This window comes from Chaetura pelagica, unplaced genomic scaffold (assembly GCF_000747805.2).
Source record: "Chaetura pelagica isolate M959 unplaced genomic scaffold, ChaPel_1.0 scaffold266, whole genome shotgun sequence".
Lineage (NCBI taxonomy): Eukaryota > Metazoa > Chordata > Aves > Apodiformes > Apodidae > Chaetura > Chaetura pelagica.
The window spans coordinates 2,042,123-2,061,406 of NW_009953799.1; the positions used below are offsets into that span (position 1 = coordinate 2,042,123).

Genomic DNA, 19,284 nt, shown 5'->3' on the forward strand with positions numbered 1-19,284 from the left:
CAATCAGACGGGACCTAGTCCTGCCCCTGCTTCTGGCCACGGCTCCTCCCCTGCAGCAGCTGCTCCCCCCCCCATACACACAGAGGGGGTTTCCTGCCATATGGAGACGCCGTTTTAAGTCAGTTTTGTCGGCTGACTCAAAGGACATTTCATGTTCGTGTAAGGAAATACCTGGTCCTTCACAAGTCTCTTTAAAAGTTTGAATTAATCTGTAGAAGTCCTACAAAACAGAGGTCCTCCTCTGTTTCCACTTCCCTCAGATCTCTTCTACTGGATTTGCAGGCTGAAAGGAACAGGTGATAAAGCTGAGTTTCTCGGGCTAAAAGTCCCAAATGATATTTCTTTTACCTGTATCAAGGCTCTCTTTGCATAAGAAAACAGAATCAGTTTAATTAAATACATGTAAACACTAATTTGCCTCAGTCCAACCTGCTGTGGACAACACTTTTAGGTTTCAGAAAGCATATACTGTACTGATTTAAGTCAGAAGCAACAGTTAAATCAACACAAGGTGTTGTGCCTGAATAACCACATTCATAACTTCAGTGCTGAGGCAGAGCTTAAGACACAGAGCAGGATGCTCACCCTGCCTTGCTGCAACCATCTAACTTTCCATCCTTAGGATGGGAATATACACCACCCTCCCCCCCCGCCCCCCAGGCTGTAGGTCATATATAACCTTTGTGGCCAGAAAGGGCACCAGATAAAACAGGTGCTCTGAATTGTCCTTCGCATGAATTCATTTATTTCTGTTGACTACATGGGAAAATAGGTAAATTAGACTCTCTAATTAGTCACTTGGGTTTGGATACTGAATTAGACAGTGTGAACATTGCCCCTCCAGGGCAAAATTCAAAAGGAAGTCTTAGGGAGCAATACAGCTCAGTACTGTAATCTCACACCAGAGATCCAGGACACGACTGGAAGTTACACCTCTGAAGTCAGCTATTGTGCAGGAAATCAGAGAATCCTAGAATTGTTTGGATTGGAAGGGAGCTTAAAGATCATCTAGTTCCAACCCCCCTGCATAGGCAGGGACACCTCCAACTAGACCAAGCTGCTCAAGGCCCCATCCAACCTGGCCTTGAACACTTCCAGGGAAGGGGCATCCACAGCTTCCCTGGGCAACTGCATTCCAGTGTTTCACCACCCCCACAGTAAAGAATATTTGAAATATCTGGGCCTCTAGACTGACACCCATAACAGCCAGAGTTCCAGCCATGCACCACCTCCTAGGCACTGGGCCATCCAGGAGCCTGTGCATCCTACCATTGGTATGGCTCCTTGATCACTGTCCTGGATACCAATGGGTGGAGTCACCTCCTTCTGAAGATAACTTGAACACCACAGAGGTAAGGAGGGGCAGGATTCCAGCAGCACCTCTTTCCCCACCAGTGCTGGGCCACTTCCCACTCAGCATGCTGGGTTTGGACCAGAAAAGGACTATAATGATGTAAGGAGCTTGTTTGTCACCAATAGGGTCACTTCACTGTCCAGCAACCCACAGGTAGGAGCTATCTAAATCTTCCATTGGCTTAAGTCCCAAAGCAAAAAGCAGCCCAACGCAAGACACTGAGCTGAGCAAGAGCCTTCCCACATCAACTCATCACTGTCATTACATATTTGGTATCTGGTGGTGTCTAAGATCACAGTTTGCCAGGGCTGATCAACTGCAACAAACAGAGCCTAGGTGTAAGTATTCCCATTCATCAGTTATTCAGTTTTAACTCCCTAATAATGAACTACACTTTAAAAAAAAAATTAAAAAAAAATTAAAAAACCACAAAAGTGAAAAGATTGTTGGTACCTCTTTGATGCCAGCCAAGTCTGTTCTTTGGAAAAATCTTCAAAAAGCTCTAGCTTAAATTATTATCTCCAATTTTGCCCTTAACATACATTTGTGAGGAACAAAGAGGTAACTACTAGCTTAATATTTAGACATTAAAAAAAATGAATTAAACCTTAAGTGATAAATGACACCTTCATTCTCCTCATCTTCATAGGAAAAAAATTCCCTTCAAAAAGATTTTTGTCTGTGCTGCTTGGTGAAATACTTACACAATAGAGATGAGGAAAACAACTGACATCTCATACAACAGTGATGGTAAAAATGACAAGTGTTACCTTCTGAACAAAGCGCAAAGCTCTTTTGATTAGAGAAATAATAAATGTTATTTATAAGAATACACATGTGAAAAAGAAGTTGAGTTTCTAGTACTAAGCAGACAGCTTTAAGCAATAACTTTGTTAATGTAAAATCCCTACCTCACCTACATGCTTTTTCCCCCACCAAAAAAAAAAATTAAAAAAGAAAATTAAAAATAATATATATATATAAGTAGCTGGTATGTGGCTATGTTTTGGATTTGTAGCCAAAACACTATTGACAACAAAGGATGTTTCATCTATTGCTGAGCAGTACTTTCACAGCCTCAAGGCCTTTCCTGCTTCTCACACCACAGAATCACCAAGGCTGGAAAAGACCTCTGAGATCATCAAGTCCAGCCTATGCCGTAACACCACCACATCAGCTAGACCATAGCACTCAGTGCCACATCCAGCCTTTCCTTGAACACATCCAGGGATGGTGCCTCTACCACTTCCCTGGGAAGTCCATTCCCATGTCTGATCACCCTCTCCATGACAAAGTACTTCCTAACATCCAACCTAAACCTCCCCTGGCCGTGCCCTCTCATCCTGTTACTAGTTCCCTGGGAGAAGAGCCCAGCCCCCACCCAACTACAATCTCCGTTCAGGTAGTTGTAGAGAGTGATGAGGTCCCCCCTGAGTCTCCTCTTCTCCAGGCAAAACAGCCCCAGCTCCCTCAGCCTGTCCCTGTAAGACTTTCCCTCCTCCATGAGTGAGGAGGCTGGGGGTGCTCAAGGAGCTGGGAGGGGACGCAGCCAGGACAGCTGACCCCAAGTGACCAAAGGGATATCCTATGCCATATGACATCATGCTCAGCAGTAACAGCTGGGGGAAGAAGAAGGAGAAAGGAGGAACATTCAGAGTGATGGCATTTGCCTTCCCAAGTCACCATTACGTGTGATGGAGACCAGTTTCCCTGGGGACTGCAGTGAGTTAATTCCTTGTTCTGCTTTGCTTGCACATGCAGTTTTTGCTTTACCTATTACACTGTCTGTACCTCAACCCATGAGTTTTCCCACTTTTCCCTTCCAATTCCCTCCCCATCCCACCAGGGGGGAGTGAGAGAGTGGCTGTGCAGGGATGAGCTGCTGGCTGGGGTAACACCACAACAGCCAAGCACAGTACCTCACAAGAGCACAGATTTCTGGGCAGCAGGCTATTCTTCCACTGCACACGGGAGAGTATGACCACTCTCAGCACTGCAGCACAAGCTTCAACTTTGCTCAGGCATGGCAAGAAGCGTAGACAACAGTTACCTGTGTTGTAGACCACTTCATAATAATGGGGTGCACAATACAGGGCATACACTTGCTTAAGAACTTCACCACCTTGGATTCATTGCTACTGACACCAGAGCTTCTGTCCAAGCAGTAGGTCATAGTGTCATGACTCCCTGTAGAATACAACAACAAAAAAATGTACAGAAAATATCATTTCTTAACTACACCACTAGCACCACAATACAGGTGGTCATACTGTGTGCACATGCCTGACATCACCTCATTTCCAAATCACACACCTATCCTGCTTGACAGCATATATAGTTATGGCAAACAGGTGGGCTCTTCCACAGAGGCTTCTTGTTGGACATTAATAAACCTAGTGTGGAATCCTTCTGAAGGGAAGGCATTGAGACTTTTCACTAAAGCAGTCCCCAACTAAACTACACATCATTGTATTTACCCTCAAACCACAATAAAATAGCCCATTTTGACTAGCATTTTCCACTGAAATAATTAACTTTATATTAAAAACTACCTTTTTCAGGGAATAAATAGCTGAAGGATGAACTTATCTAGAATTTGTCCTGCTGCCAGAGTATCCAAATGCAGGATTTCATACTCCAATTCCATAATCTTTGCATAGGAAGATAGGACTGCAAGCAGAAATTCACCTTCTTACACCTTTGATTGGACTGTTGTCACACCCGAATCAAACGTTGACAAACCCTGACTTGGCATTTCAAGCATTTATATCTTAATATCTGTTGAAAATGCCCTCCTGAACTAAATACCTACATTCCCTACAAAAAACAATATAAGAAGGGGGAACCTGAAGGTTTCTTGAGGTAAATCCAAGTCTAAGTTTACATGTGATAGATAGAGAAGATCCACCTCTTGTGGACTTCAAAGACCACCTGACTATTTCCAGCACACAGAATTACACAGGGGCAGGCTTCAGCATCAGAACCAAGTAGAGCCTGCCCAAATATTAAAACTCACAATGTCTTCAGGACAGGCAGGCAGTGATTTTGCTAGTTTTTTCAGTTCCATTATTCCTTCTGATTTTGTAAAGCATCAATAAGAAAAGCTAACAACTCCATGAAGAGACTTGCTGCAATTTTCACAGAGTATCTGCAAGGAATTTGCTTATCATTTTGGTTTTTAAGTCTTCTGTCACACAAATTCTTCACTGGTGCTAGGAACTGCATTCTTGAATGGTCAGTCTTACTGGTGGCCAATGGCAATATTTCTGGTGGCCAAAGAAAAAGGACAAGATTGTATTTGAAATAAAGAAAGTCCCTTTAAATTGTTAATAACGGTTTAATGTCTCGCTCAATTCTTTCACCTTTTAAAACCTGGTTTCTGCCATTCTCCTGCTTTAAACACCCAAACCAAGCTCATGGCAGATGGAAGATCAATAACAAAGTTATGCCATCAAAGAACTTTGTCTCAGAAGATGTAAGAGTCAAACCATTAAATACCCATGGACCAAATCCAAAGGTGAGAGAAGTGCATAGAAGTCCCGTGACAGGCATTGCATCTACTGATGCAAATCAGCACAGGGATATTAACTCTTCATTTAAGAGCCTTCCTGTGATGTCAGTGAGTTACAGTAATGACAGGAAGATGGGTATATATCCATGACACAACAAGTTCAACACAAAGGCAGTGAGCTAGCACCAAGCTTTGCAATTTGAAGCAACGTCTGTGCTGTAGCACTGAGCTGAACCTGGTGTAAACACAGCACTCATTACTAAGACTTGCCTCCCTCTCCTCATCATGCTTTCAGAATGCACCCTCTCATGTTTCTTGCACGCCTTGTTGTCTCTCTATCTGAGATAAGTTTCCACCTCCAAGCTGGGATTCCCCCAGTCACTGCTCCCTCTGAAAAACTGCAAGAGCTGTCTTGACCTGCCTTCATTCTGCCCTGGGGTAGACCAATTTTCTAGGTCAGTTGGACAGCCACCACAACCTTCCAAGCTAATAGCCTGAAATATTCTATGAAAGTCCTTCAGTGTTTGCTGAAATGGGCTTGTCTTCAACTTGCCTTCTTTTCTTCATGCCTGCTCTCCATGTAAGCATATTCACAAGGTAAACAAACATTCCCAGGAATAACAAGGTCACCGTTATGGGAAGAGCCAGGAAGTCAAAGACATACATCTACAGGTTCTCACCTTTCTACAATGTCAAAGAAACACCACTGTGAAAGCCTTTTTAGAAACAACAGGGTTCCTTTTCCACCAAAAAAAAACCAAAACCCACTGAGCACACTACTGATTTTTTAAGGATTTCAAAAAGAAAAAAGGAGGAAGGGAAAAAAAAAAAAAAGAGAGAAAAAAAATCCTTACCCCCCCCCAAGAAACCCCAAACATTACAGTCTAAAAGTATTTAAATGCAAGCAGATGTCACACAAACCCAAAGACCTTCTCCCACACACTGACCCAAATACTGAACATAGGCATCCTGAAATGAGACAAACAGGATGCTCCAATGCTTAAATGACATGCTACCAAAACAGCAGAAAACAGAAGTTAATCTTTACCTGGAAGAGCTAAGTTATAGAGAGGCATATCCCAGAGCTTCTCTGGTAACTGTGACATCCATTGCCCACTTTCATGGTACACCTGAATGGAGGTTTGCAAAATGCTTTCCATTAGTGCCTGGTCTAGGACTTCATAGGATGTTCTGGGAGGAAAAAAAGAAAAATTAAAAACAATAAACCTTTATATGCATAGACAGTGATTGAATTAATGCCATTGCATTTGTGCAGAACAAATTTATAAATGCCATAAATGTCAACCCCTTCTCTCAAATAGTTGCAGCAAAATGTCAAGAGCTTCTTGGCCACAACCTGCACTGCTTTTTGATAACACTGTCTCCCAGCACAATGCCAAGGGAGAGCTCCAGCTTCAAGCGTGTATATTGACCTGCTGAAAGCAAAAATAGAGCCAAGACAAATATGTGCAGCTCCACTGGTATGGAGAAATGCATATCTACATCAGCTATTGCAACATCACGAGGAGTAACCTACCTACAGTGTGAAACAAGATCTGTTCCCTGACCCTAGGCAACCCTGGGAGCACAGCAGAAGGACTGATAGCAGGGCCAGGACTGGGCACAAAAATATGTATTTGTGCTGGTTCTGTGGTCTGCCAAACTTCCTCACTGGTTCCTTATGCCTTTTGTTGCATCTTGACACATTCATTCATGAGATTGCTTCTCCCCAAAGTATTCTTCAGGTTGCTTTTGGGAGGTAGTTGGTTTTTCTGGATTTACAAGACATGCTGTTTATATGACGAACGTGTGCAACTGCTTAGGGTCATCTGAAAGATAACTTTAGGAATTGCATTACTAGGTTTTATACCCATACCACACATAACAGATACAATATCTGCCAGGGCACGTAGCATTACTCCTCCAGCCTACCTTGCTGTGCCCTTTGGTGTGGCTTTGAACTGGTGCCTCTGTGTACAGCCACCCCAATTAAGGTAGGAATGGGACTGTGCCAACAGAGGGAAATGCCCAGCCACCCCAGCACAGTGACACAGGCTGCACGTGTCCTGTGTGTAACATGGGATTTCCTCCTGGTGAAGAGCAGCTACCTCAGGGGTTATCCATACACATGAGGCCATTGCACAAGCAGGGAAAAAGTGGTTAAACCCTCTCTGGCTCCCTTTGTCTCCTTATTAAAACAAAACAAACAAACAAAAAAAAACAAAAACCCAAAACCACACAACCAGATATTTGATGGACCTAGTTCAAACCCCAGCAGAAAAATTCCCATGTGTTTATTTAGGAAAAACAAACAAACAAACAAAACAAAACAAACAAACAAAAACCCCAAGATGCAGATCTTTTCATCCTGCATAATCAAATGGTCTCTACATGCCCCATCTGGTATTCTTAGTCTTGGAAGGAAGTTCAGACCTCAGGCGAACCAACTCAGCCATCCTCTCTGGCTCTGCAATTTAACATGCTGAGCTTCTGTCTCCTGCAGACCCCTTGCTCTGACAACAGTGGGGGTGTGTAGTTAATCTTGTCCCCTTCTGTGGTCTGAGCACCCTCAGACTGCACATCAGTGCTCACCCAGTACATCCCTGCTCTAGCCTACGTACCACGTAGCATCAGCGGGGACAGGGGCTGCAGTCACTTAAAACAACATTGCTATGTAGTAGTTGCAAAAGACTGGATAGTCCCTCTCCTTCCCCAGCCTTCAAGCTGACAGGAGCTGTGCAGATGCAATGCTCTAGCATGTGGTAGCATTTACATGGTTCCTGTACATGGATTAGAAACCCAACCATAAGCACTGCTTTTTCTCTTTTCTTTGGGGTCAGCAGCTTCCTTTCCAGAGCCTTTGGGGCTACCTCATTCTTCTGTCCCTCAAAGCCTCCCACATCCCCCCAGAGCAGACATGCAGCCCCTCAGCAAGCAGCAAGGACCTGCAAGCCTCACAGACCAGCTGCACCTCAGCCCAGCACAAGCTCCTTTGCATGGACAAACACTCTCAGGACATGTCTGAGGATGCAGGTTTACCTAAAATGGGACAAACAGGGCGCTCCAATGAGAGCCACCCTCTCATTCCACCACATGCTCTCACTGTCTCACCTGGGCTAATGTGGGCACAGTCCTATGGCTACAGAAAAAAACTGGTTTTCTGCCCTGCTGGTCCCTTACACTACCAATTCAGGATGTCCTGGTGCTGGCCCACACCAAGAATCATAGAATCACAGAATGGTTTGGATTGGAAGGGACTTTAAAGTTGATCTATTTCCAACCCCCCCTGGGTGGGAAGGGACACCTTCTACTAGATTAGGTTGCTCCAAGCCCCATCCAACACAGTGATGAACACTTCCAGGGATAGGGCATCCACATCTTCCCTAGGCAATCTGTTCCCAGAGAAAGCCCCAGCAGAGGGACAAGGCTTTGCTGGGCTGTATACCAGACCCCTTGGCATTGCTCAGCTTAAGCCCACAGGCAGCAGGTTCTCAGGCAGGCAATAGCCACCATTAGTGTCCCGATCTCTGCGGGACCAGGACACAGCAGAGCACCCTGCTGGGCCTGGGGAAAGCCAACAGAGAGCAGAAACAGCAAGACCAAGCCATGGTGCAGTCGTTTAAACACAGACACATGAGAGATTGAGACCTCATCCCCTTGTTGCCACCTCCCTGCAGAGCACCCTGAGGCTGGGGGTGGCAGCCACCACCGTGGAGGTGCACAGCAGGAGCACCAGCAGCACAGGCATCTGCTGACCAAGTCCTGTGCAGAAGGGACAGGACCAGCTTTTGGCCTGATCCTCTGTTCAATGCAAAGCCCTAGATGCTCACACAGCCACTTCCAAACCCAGCTGCTAATCTGTGTTTGAGATGTGTCCTATCCTTCAGGGAGAAACCAAGACTTGCCTGGGGGAGTAAAACTACAACCATTAACTACTGCCTCTTACGGCTAAATCCTAAGCTTTGCAAAGGGTTAACCGTTCCTTTATTCCTCCCTTCCCAACTAGGGGAGTCCACCCTACACAGATGACCACGATTCTTGCTCCCCTTCCTCTCACCAGCTTTCTACCCTGACCTGGGGCAGTCTGAGTGCCAGCAGCACCTTCCTTTCTGGGGACTCTACCGAGACACAAACAACAAGTAAGGGATAACAAAACAGGCAAACGTGCAGAGACACCGGAGATCACCACCCTCCAAGCTGAGGACACCGCGAGCATCAGGTGGGATCTCACCCAAAGCGATCCCAGCACCCACAGCCCGCAGCGCTGGGCCGTGGCCCAAGCACCGCGCAGTTCCAGGCGGGAGAAACGATTCATCCATGTTGGACGGTGAGGTCATTCACCCACGGGCTGCAAGCCAACCCAGACGCTAACAAACATCAAGGGAACCACAGGCAGCACTGGGACGAGAACCACCCGACCCCTCACAGCGAGGAGCAAGCTGCCTGACCCGATGCCACAAGAGGGGGGGCTCAGCACAGCCTCCCCCCCCCCAACACCCCGCTGGCAGCCCGCACCCTCGGGGAGACGGATTCCTTCCCTCCTCCCTTCTTTTATTTCTGTATAATTTTTGTTCCCCGCTCTACTTACTCCGACGAAGCACCCGGCTTCCATCCCAGCTGCCGAGGGAGCCCCGCACAGCCGGCTGCGGGCGGGACACCCCGCACCGCCCGCCCCCGGGGGGCTGCCCTGCCCTGCCCAGTGACCGCAGCTGCGGGCAGGGGGGAGGACGGGCGAGGGAGAGGAGGAGGAGGAGGAGGAGGAGGGAGGTAGAGGGGAGGTGGCTCTGGGGAAGCGGCGCTGCCCGAAGGGCGCAGGTGAGACGCGCAGGGGGCTGGAGATGAACTGCTCGGGGAGGGACCTGCGGGCGGGGACAGGCAGGGGCTGCACCCCAGGAAGGGTCTCTGCTGCTGCATTTAGCACCGCAGAGTCATAGAATCACAGAATGGTCCGGGTTGGAAGGGACCTTAAAGATCCTCTAGTTCCAAACCCCCTGCCATGACCAGGGACACCTCCCACCAGACCAGGCTGCTCAGAGCCCCATCCAACCTGCCCTCGAACACATCCACAGATGGGGCAGCCACAGCTTCCCTGGGCAACCTATTCATAATATAACAAAAAAAAAAACAAACTAAAAAGCAGCTTTATATATATTATTACATGGATTCCCTGTTTTGCCCCCCAGTTTCTGTTCCCTCAGCTTGCAGAGCTAATCTGCAGTTGGCTAATTCTTTCCCTCCCCGTTAGCCTGTACAGCCCGTCAGCCGTCATGAAACGCATTCACATTTATTATAGCACCTTGCAGAAATCCAGGCAAGGTCCTCGAAAAGCTTCACTGTGTAGGGAGGCAGGAGGTAAATGAGTGAGGGAATGGCATGTGGGGACAAACATGAAAATCCTTGGTGTGGTTTTGGAAGCAGGCTCCTGTCTCAGCCTCCCCAGAGGCTCTCTGGTGTGCTGGAAGAAGGGCCCTTACTTCAACCTGTTCCAAAAGCACACTAACATACAGAGGTGCCTAAATAAAGAATGGTGAGCTCAAACTGCAGTGGAAAGGATGGACAGAGAAGATTAACTTCCCTTTCTTTTCTGTAAGGGAACATACCTAGAGGGTCACCTACAGCAGACCTGGGATCCGACTTCTCTGGGAATACACAGCGACCAAGGACTAGGGAACATTCAGGCTGTTCTCCTCCTCCTCTATTCTGCCTTGGTGAGGCCACATCTGGAGTGTTGTGTCCAGTTCTGGGCCCCTCAGTTCCAGAAGGACAGGGAACTGCTTGAAAGAGTCCAGTGCAGAGCCACAGAGATGGTGAAGGGAGTGGAACATCTCCCTTTTGAGGAAAGGCTGAGGGAGCTGGGTCTCTTTAGCTTGGAGAAGAGGAGACTGAGGGGCAACTTCATCAATGTTTACAAATATGTTAAGGGTGAGTGTCAGATACTATTTAAAGCCTTTGCCATTTAAACCACCGTGATAGAGAGTGGGTGATAACAGCTATGGGGGAGTATTGCTGTGCTTTTTATGGAATGAAATAAATGAGAAAGTGTTTCAAGTGGGAAAAGTTAGGAGGAAAAATCAGACAAAGTTGACTTGAATGGTTCATTCACTTAGAGAGTTAAGACTGTGAAGGCAGGCAGCCTCTGGAACCATGATAAATGCAGCCAGACATGTTTCTGCTCTTGTGAAGTAAACCTGTGTGAAGTTGCTGGGAATAATGGGGGAAATGTGACCGTGGAAAAGAAAACGTAAAAGCTTTTTTTGTGTTCATTTAAAAAAAAAAAAAATAACAGGAAGAACAATGAAACTGAAATCCCCAAACATTTTACTCTGGGGACATTACGGCAGGACTTTGCATCACAGCAATGTGAAGTATCTGCTGACTGATGTGAAAATGATCTTGCAGGTCTCAGCTCAATGGAAATACTCTGTCATAAAATCTCAAGGCCTTTGCAAACTCTCCTAATTCCCACCCCTTCAGGTCTAAGTCTGAGTCTCAGTTCTGAGTTTGCACTGGGATTACTTAGAGATGTCAAGAGACATCCTGATTTAGTCTTGAGACCACAATCTCTGTAGGGGGATTTAGGAAGCCCATAAAATGAAGAATGACCCCTGGCTAAGCATGTCTCCTGAGGAGGGGTCAAGGCAAGGATAACTTTTAGCCATCTTAGCAGAAATAATGATAATCAGATTTCAGAATGAAGAAGCAAGGGGATGAAGAAGCCCAAGATTTCTCAGTCTCCTTCTCAAAATAAACGTCTGCCTTGAAAATAGTAAAAGTGGAGTTCAAAAGTATTGGACAAAGAAGAACTTACCCAAAAGGAGCTTATCAGGCTTTGGAACATTCAGTAATGAAAAGGGTTGGAGCTGGTAGCATGTGAGAGTCAAAACAGGCAGATACAGAAGTTCAGCATGAGCACTGATGGAAATGCAGGTCCATTTTATAGCTGTGGATCAGAGTGAAATATTTCTGGTTTGTTAGTCACAGTGACACCGGTCGGAGAGACTTGAACTGGACTTTATGCATATAAACAGCTTTGGCTTCCTAGAACACACCACACTCAGTCTCAGGGAAATCTGGTGTTCTTTCAGAAGACATAGAAGTTTACAGGCTTTTTTGAATGGTTACAATATTTTGGATGTTGCCTGAGACTTTCTCCTTCCACCCCAGTTTCTTATTTTCAGACATGGCACATCTTTATTCCGTGAAATGCCACTAAGCATTGAAACAACCTTAACTGAATTTCCTGAATCTGGGGTATTTGTTCTGGGAATGTTTGCACCATCCTGGCAATGTGTATGTTTGCTCCTGCCCTGACTTACTGATATGTCCTCTCAACCCTCACCTAATTTCTGTCTTTGGGAACAAGCAGGCAGCTTACTATGTCTGAGAGGAGGTTGTGTATCTAGTGGCAGCAGCTGCAAAGGCTCCTAAGGGCAGGTGAATCGGTGGGGAGGCAGCCTGCAGCACCAGGGGAGGTCACTTTGGGCAATAAAAATACCTGGGAAGAAAAATGCTGGCTCCCTGTGTTTGCTTCTAGGGTTACCGGACCACAATGTCTACTCCAAGCTTACAATTGCTGTGAGTGGGCCACAACAAGTCTGGGGAAAACAGTCTGGAGTCCTCCTTTGCACCTGAGCCCCATGCTCTGGCCTGCCCACTGAAGAGATACCTCTGTCAGCCTGGCACTGGCTGGCAGAAAACCTCAGGCAGAAGGATTTGGGTGGGATTTAGGTTGCTAGAACACATCGCAGGATGCCAATGACATAATGAAGAAACAGCCCTGGTTTATTTGCAACAGGTAAATTCAGTCATAACACTCAGTGGCTGACAAAAATCCTACTGGGGGGGTTAGACATGGGGTACAATATTGCTCCTGTCTCAAAAGCTAGAGCTACAAGAGGTGGGATTTTCCTCATCAGAGTGCAAGATGAGGGGAATGTTTTGACTTCCTTGAATGCAACAGAAAGGAGAAGAAAACTGAGAGCTGCATTTCTTTAGCTAAATTTTAATTGAATTTTTTTTAAAAGAAAAATATTTGGGGTGAAATTCCTCCAATTTGATACAGTCCCACTAATGTCAACTGAGTCTTTAGTGGGCTTGGAGCAAGGTCCAGGGCAAAAAATTTCTCTCTCTAAAAGAAGCAGCTGAGATTTGAATTTCAACTTAATACCAGTGTTGACAAGAAGGGTTAAAATGTCCTAAAAACATTTAGTAAAGCCAGTTTACTTCTTGTTTGGCACCAGCATTGTTAAGGCATTAAAAGTCCTTTTAAGAGGTCAACTACAAAACGTGTCGAGCACCAGAGGTGTGTGTTGCAAGCAGAAGTGCTGCAGAAATAACACAGGTTTCCTCAGCCCATGCACTCTTACATGCTCAGGACAGCAGTTCTGCTGGAAATGTATGTGAAAACATTTCAGTCAACATTTCCCACCTACCAAGTCTGTGTTATGCTTTATCTCACCTGAGCTAATTCATCAATATTCAGGTATGGCCCATCTTCCCCAAACTTCCTAATAATCATCATCATTATCATCATCCTCATAAACACCCTTCAAGATGTCAGACAGCATTCCAAGTTAGGGGATGTTGCTAGCACAACATCAGATTGCAAGATTGTCTGGCCACAAAAGGAGATTTGCCAAGCCTCAAAATACAACGTTAACGAACCACCTTCAATTAAAGGCAATGGTAAGAAGCCACTCCAAAGCACTAGCAGCTCAGCAGCTGTCTGAATGAATGTCACCATTTCTAGTTGAGGAAGAAGGCACAAGCAGATAGAGAGGAGCTGCTCTAGCAGCAACCAAACCCTACCTGACTGGCACTTGTTTCTGCCCATGAGGAAATTTCCCACAGCAATTTTCTTTCAGTTGGACTCCAGATGCACTAAGCCTTTTCTAACCACCCCCGCCCTGTCAGGAAAAAAATCCACTGCCTCTTATAAACAAATCAAATCTTATACAAGACTTCAATCTGGAGACTATCCTATTTGACAGTTGACTTTTCCATGGATTAGGGTGTTCCTTACTGTCAGGTTTTGCTGTAAAAACAAAGCTGATTTCTCTTACAATTATGTACCTCCATATCTATTTTACCTGCAGGGATCATGGCAATGGCACATAATCCCTTCCAATCCCTGTCATTCTGTGATTCTGTAGCCAAATTTGAGAAGTCTGTGATATGCTCCTGTAAGTGAGATTTATTACTGTTGCACTTATCTTTTTGGAAGTGATTAGCTGTGCTAATGAGATTAAAGTTCAATCAGTTCCTAGGTGTGATGAGAACCATCAGCTACAGACTCAGACATTGCTATAAACAGAAGTGAACTATTTCTGATCCTGAAATGATTCTCAGGTCCTCTGATGTAAACAAGAGTTTGTATCAGGCTACAAGCTTAGACCCTTATTTTTGTCCTCTGCTCCATAATGAAGTTCACATAAGGCAGGTGCAGTCATTTAAATAACCTAGTTATTAGGTAGTATCTGAACAACCTGGGGAAACTAGGTTATGACAAAACAACTGGTGGTTTATAGGAAATTGGACTTATCAACTAAGGGGTTTGGTTTGGTTTTGAGGTTTTTTGGTGAGGTTTTTTGTTTTGGGAAGTTTTTTAAGGAAATGAAATTTCCTTAAATTTAATTAAAAGATAATGCAGTTGCATTATCTTGCATCTATCATCCTGTTTCCTTACCCCCAGCACTTTTTAAGCCACGAGTTGTCTCCAACCAGAATTATGTCAGCCATAGCCTGGAGTTCTTGGAAAAAGCCTTTCTTTTATGTTTTTATAATTTGATTAACAGGCCCTTGAGTTTTGGGCCAAATGCAGAGGGGTGGACACTGCTGGTCTCAGATGGAGGTAGTGCCAAGAGGGTAGAAAATTTGGGAAGGTTTATTTTCTGTTTATTCCTTCTGCCATAGCTGGAGGGGCCTTGCAGACAGCTGTACACCATAGAGAGAGGTCCAAGTGATTCAGTGTTAGACATCTGCCTTACAGACCTTTACATACGAGATTCTGCTGTCATCTTCCTGTGTTGTTGTGCTGCAGCACCAAGTGGACCAAGACCTGAGCCACCCCAGAGCTGTCCAGCTTTGGCTGGAGGTTGGACTGGAGGCCCCACAGAGGGTTCTTCGAGCCCAAGCTGCTCCGTGAGCCTTTGGCCACGTCCCAGGCCAGGAGATGGGACCCAACGGGCAGAGAAGTAGGAGAACACTAACAAGGTTGAAGCCAAGCAGTCTCATGGGGCATACACCTCTCCAGACTAACTAGATTGGGTTTCTGTTTAGCAGGTGGGGTATATGCAGCCGTGCTGTTCTACGCTTGGCTCTCCTCCCATCTTATCTGCTCTTTCTTCCCAGCAATTTCAGAATACAAACTAACTGCCCTCTAAAGTGAACAGAGAACAGAACACATCTAGTATGCCATATATCTAAGCTATTTCAGATCACCTCAAGTGGACATACAGTGCTACCAAAGCTTTCCAATTAGTTTCCACCCCCAGAAGCCTTTCCTCAAGGCACCACTTCACTAAAGACATGACAGCACCCTTATGTTTTCAGTGGAATAACCATGGTCTTCAACCTCTTTTTTCTTCCTGTTGCTTGTCCCATTCGTTTTCATTACTAATCATCTCAGCAAGGAAACTCAAGTCATCTTTCAGAATATCTGCTTTCCGTAGTACAATCAACCAAGAGATGCAAAAAAGCTCTGCCTAAGACATGTAATCTTGCTCCTTTCCAATCCTGCTTTCTCCCACTGGATCCTGAGATCTGTGAGGACTACACTACAGCTTGGAACACAAAGCTTTTTCTCAGCTCTGGGGCTGAGGAGCACATTTGTGTTAAGGTGAGATCCAGCCATGCGCACCAATCTCTGTGCTTCTCATTCCTGGATGAGCTTGAGCAGATCCTCTAATTTGAACAACCAGGAGAGAAGAACCTGTACTTGAGGGCAGAGGCAGCCAGAGTTTTTTGAAAGTTTTTCTGCCCATGATGGGAAGTATGATAAATTCAGAACAGTCACCCATGGTGGCTCATAGTGGCACTGTAAGGCAGGTAGGGAAACACAAGTCAGCAAGACACCACCACATGTGCACCAACAAGACAAGAGCTGGTGGTTGGAGAGCAAGTGGACAGTTAAAAACAAACCACAGTTCTGCTGACTTGGCATCCCCATTTTACCCACCAAGTGGTCTACTGAGAAGAGAAGTTGCTTCTGCTGCTGCCATGTTCCTGCTACTGCAGCTTGAAAGCAGATTGTGAGATCATTATTTAAAGCTATGACATCACCATAGGGCTGGGCAAAGGGGACAGTGGTCATAAAAGGATAAAAAAAATTCTGATAAAACATCTGTAAGGCATCAAAATATTTGAATCTTTTTCACTTTTTACCCAGCAGTCCTGAGCTTCATCATTTTTAAAACGGAAGCATAAAAACCCCTAAATTTTTGCTGGTTGAGTTTGCAAGTCCCTTTGCTTTTACAGTGTCAACTGCCTTTACTCTCACAGACAATGTTTAGGAGGGGTACTTCTACAGGAAATGTAGGATACAGCTGGACAAGTACATTTGTGCAACCATCTATGTTCCCTTTCATGGGCTTGCTTACCTCAGCACAGCTCCCTAGAGAACCAAGAGCACTGATAAGCTTGTGTCAAAATGCTTGTGTACAACAGGAGAACTGTGAACTTGCAGCTCACCTTTGCTCAAGAGTTAGTTATGGATCATGTATACCACCAAGATTTGCCCTGGTACCAAGCATTGGTGGTCAGGATATGGTTTTTTCCTTGGTTCCTCCAATGTGGGCTTTCTACCCATGCTTTAAAAGAGCCAGCCAACAGTGCTGCAAACAGACAGATGGAGTTGCTATCTTGATGGCTCTCATTATCAGAACCAACCCAACAGCAGAAGTCCCCAGCTTGTGCAAGGCCTTGGCATGATAATCATGGCTAAGCAGAAGTATTTGCACAATCTCCAGTTATTATTTAATCTGACACCTAGGGTAAAATGGCATTCTAGTGTCTTGCAAAAGTGCAGAGTGATGTCAAGGGCCATAAAATTTCTTACACAAACTTTCTCAATTCAGGCTCAGAAGAGAAAAACCAAACAAACACAAACATGACTCACACATTCTGACAGAGGAGCTGAGTCTCAGCCTCCTCTTCCAGCAACGCGTGAGCAGACATGTCCCTACCAGTTACTGTCCCTCTTGTCTTGATTAGGCAGGTTTCCTTCCAAAACAAAAGCTAACAATTGTGCTTCCTACATGAGAAACGAGGGCAGCGGAGCCTTTTTCTTACTCTTTAGAACTCACCTCCAAAGGATAGGCCACAGGCAACAAGCACAGCCCCTTTTTGAAATGCACGCAGACTGACACAAGTCCAAATGAAATGTGGATTTGTATCTTTTCCCACAGTTAGTAAGGCTAGAAGCCTCTGGAGAGCTTCTTAAACACATACAATGCCCTCTCCCCCAAGCTGTGCATGCAGGTGCCCCTAGGGGAATGGAGGGGAGTACAGATATCTCCTAAACAGGAAATTCCCAAGTCCCTGTATGGGCAGACAAAGGAAATCTCCTCACACTAGGGCAGCCGAAGTTCATACAGCCATCTCCCATTGTCATCACTCCCTACACACAGAGAGTCTTCATTTTCCTGAGGGTATTATGCTCTTTAGCAGCATTGTGATTGCTTAACCCATCAGATCTTGGCATCACCTGAAGTTTCATCTGAGGAAAACCTAGCATGCACCTGTAAGTTTTCCCACCGGCGGATCGGAGCCACGTGGCAGAGGCTGATGTGGAGAGCAAGCTCCAGAGAGTAAGTCATCCTAAACTAAAACCAGACAAACTGCAGGCTAGAATGCCCTTTTCTCTCCACCAGGCTTCTTTAATGCTTATGGCAATTACCTCCCTGACAAGCTGTCTCCTGGAGACAAGAAGCTCTAACTGGAGCTAATTGGTCGAAGTTGCTTTAGGGTGTTGCAGAGAAGTTGTTTGCTGGCCAACATTGCATGAACAGTCACGACTGATGAGTTCATGTTGGATCAACATCCCACAGGATGCTCCAGCAGCACAAAATAAGATAAAGTCAAGCACGGGCATGCAGCTCACCATCAGCTAGAGCATCTGACAGAGATGTTGTGCATGTTTGCTTTCTGTACAGCCTCGCTTTATGCCAGATGCAGAAGGACAGGCAGGCAACACCTGGTCCATCACAGAGCCTGTTAGTACAAGAGAAGCCACCCAGCTTTTTTGGCACATTTAAAACATTTTATGGAGGGGTTTTTTTGTGGTGTTGGTTTGGTTTTTTAGTGGGTTTTTTTAGGAAAACAACACTATGTGTCATTATGCCCAAGAACTGTGAGTTGGTTCAAGGATCTCACTGTTAGCTTTACTGTGGCACTGGATTATAACTTCATCATGAGCCCATTCTGCCTCAGGTCTTGTCTCAGATGTATCATCTATTTTCACAGGTATCAAATTCAGCATTTAAAAGGAGTTTCAGTAAGAAAGGATGACACCAACAGGGGTCAGTGCATCACTGTAACTCAGTCTCTCCTAATCTCAGCTGGTAAAAATAGGTCACCTTGTAGATCGTGATTCTTTTAAATGGGGGAAGTGTTGTAAGTAACTTATTTTAAGAGGAATCATCCTAGTCACTAGCTCATCTTAAGAATAATAACAGAAGAGGAACAAACAACAAAACTCCCTGTTTTTAAAGGAGAAATTACTGGAGTGAACCTAGCATATTTTTTACATTATTTCCCTCCTCCACTCCACTCCACTACCACGCACAAACTTTTAAAGCAGATGCTGAAAATAAATGAGGAGTTTATAAAATCACCCTATGTGGTTTAGTTCCAGGGAGACCTTATAACAGCCTTCCAGTACTTGGAGGGGGCTGGGGAGGGGCTTTTCATCAGAGAAGACAGTGATAGGAAAAGGCCTAATGGTTTTAAACTGAGAGAGAGGAGGTTTAGGTTAGATATTAGGAAGAAATTCTTCACTCTAAGGGTGGTGAGGAACTGGGATGGGTTGCCCAGGGAGGTTGTTGATGCCCCACCCTTGGAGGTCTTTAAGGCCAGGTTGGATGAGGTTTTGTGCAACCTGGTCTAGTGGTAGGGTTCCCTGCTCATGGCAGGGGGGTTGGAACTAGATGATCTTTAGGGTCCCTTCCAACCTTAATGATTCTGTGATTCTATGATTGTATGTGACAGGCAATGTCCCCTATGACCTCTGGCTCACCTTGGGACGTTGTAGTTGCATCGAGAAGCAACCGTACATGGAAATGTACAGTTGGAATGGATAAAGCCCTTTGTGAAACAGGAGGTTTACTTTCTGGCCTATTGAGAGATCCTTAGTGACAGCTTGTAGAAAACAGCAACTCTTTTTCAGCAACCTGCCTCTTGTGGAACATCAAGAGCAAATTCA

General features: G+C 45.4%; 1 protein-coding gene across 1 annotated transcript in view; it reads right to left on the reverse strand.

Moving 5' to 3' along the window:
- Positions 1-6,049, reverse strand: part of PLCXD1 (phosphatidylinositol-specific phospholipase C, X domain containing 1) — a 13,641-nt gene extending 7,592 nt beyond the window's left edge. The window contains exons 1-2 of the mRNA XM_010001175.1: positions 5,914-6,049; positions 3,405-3,541 (exon numbers count right to left, since the gene is read on the reverse strand). Of these exons, the coding sequence (XP_009999477.1) occupies positions 3,405-3,541; positions 5,914-6,025 (249 nt within the window). The 5' untranslated portion in view covers positions 6,026-6,049. The remainder of the gene's footprint in view (positions 1-3,404; positions 3,542-5,913) is intronic.
- Between the last annotated feature and the right edge of the window lie 13,235 nt (positions 6,050-19,284).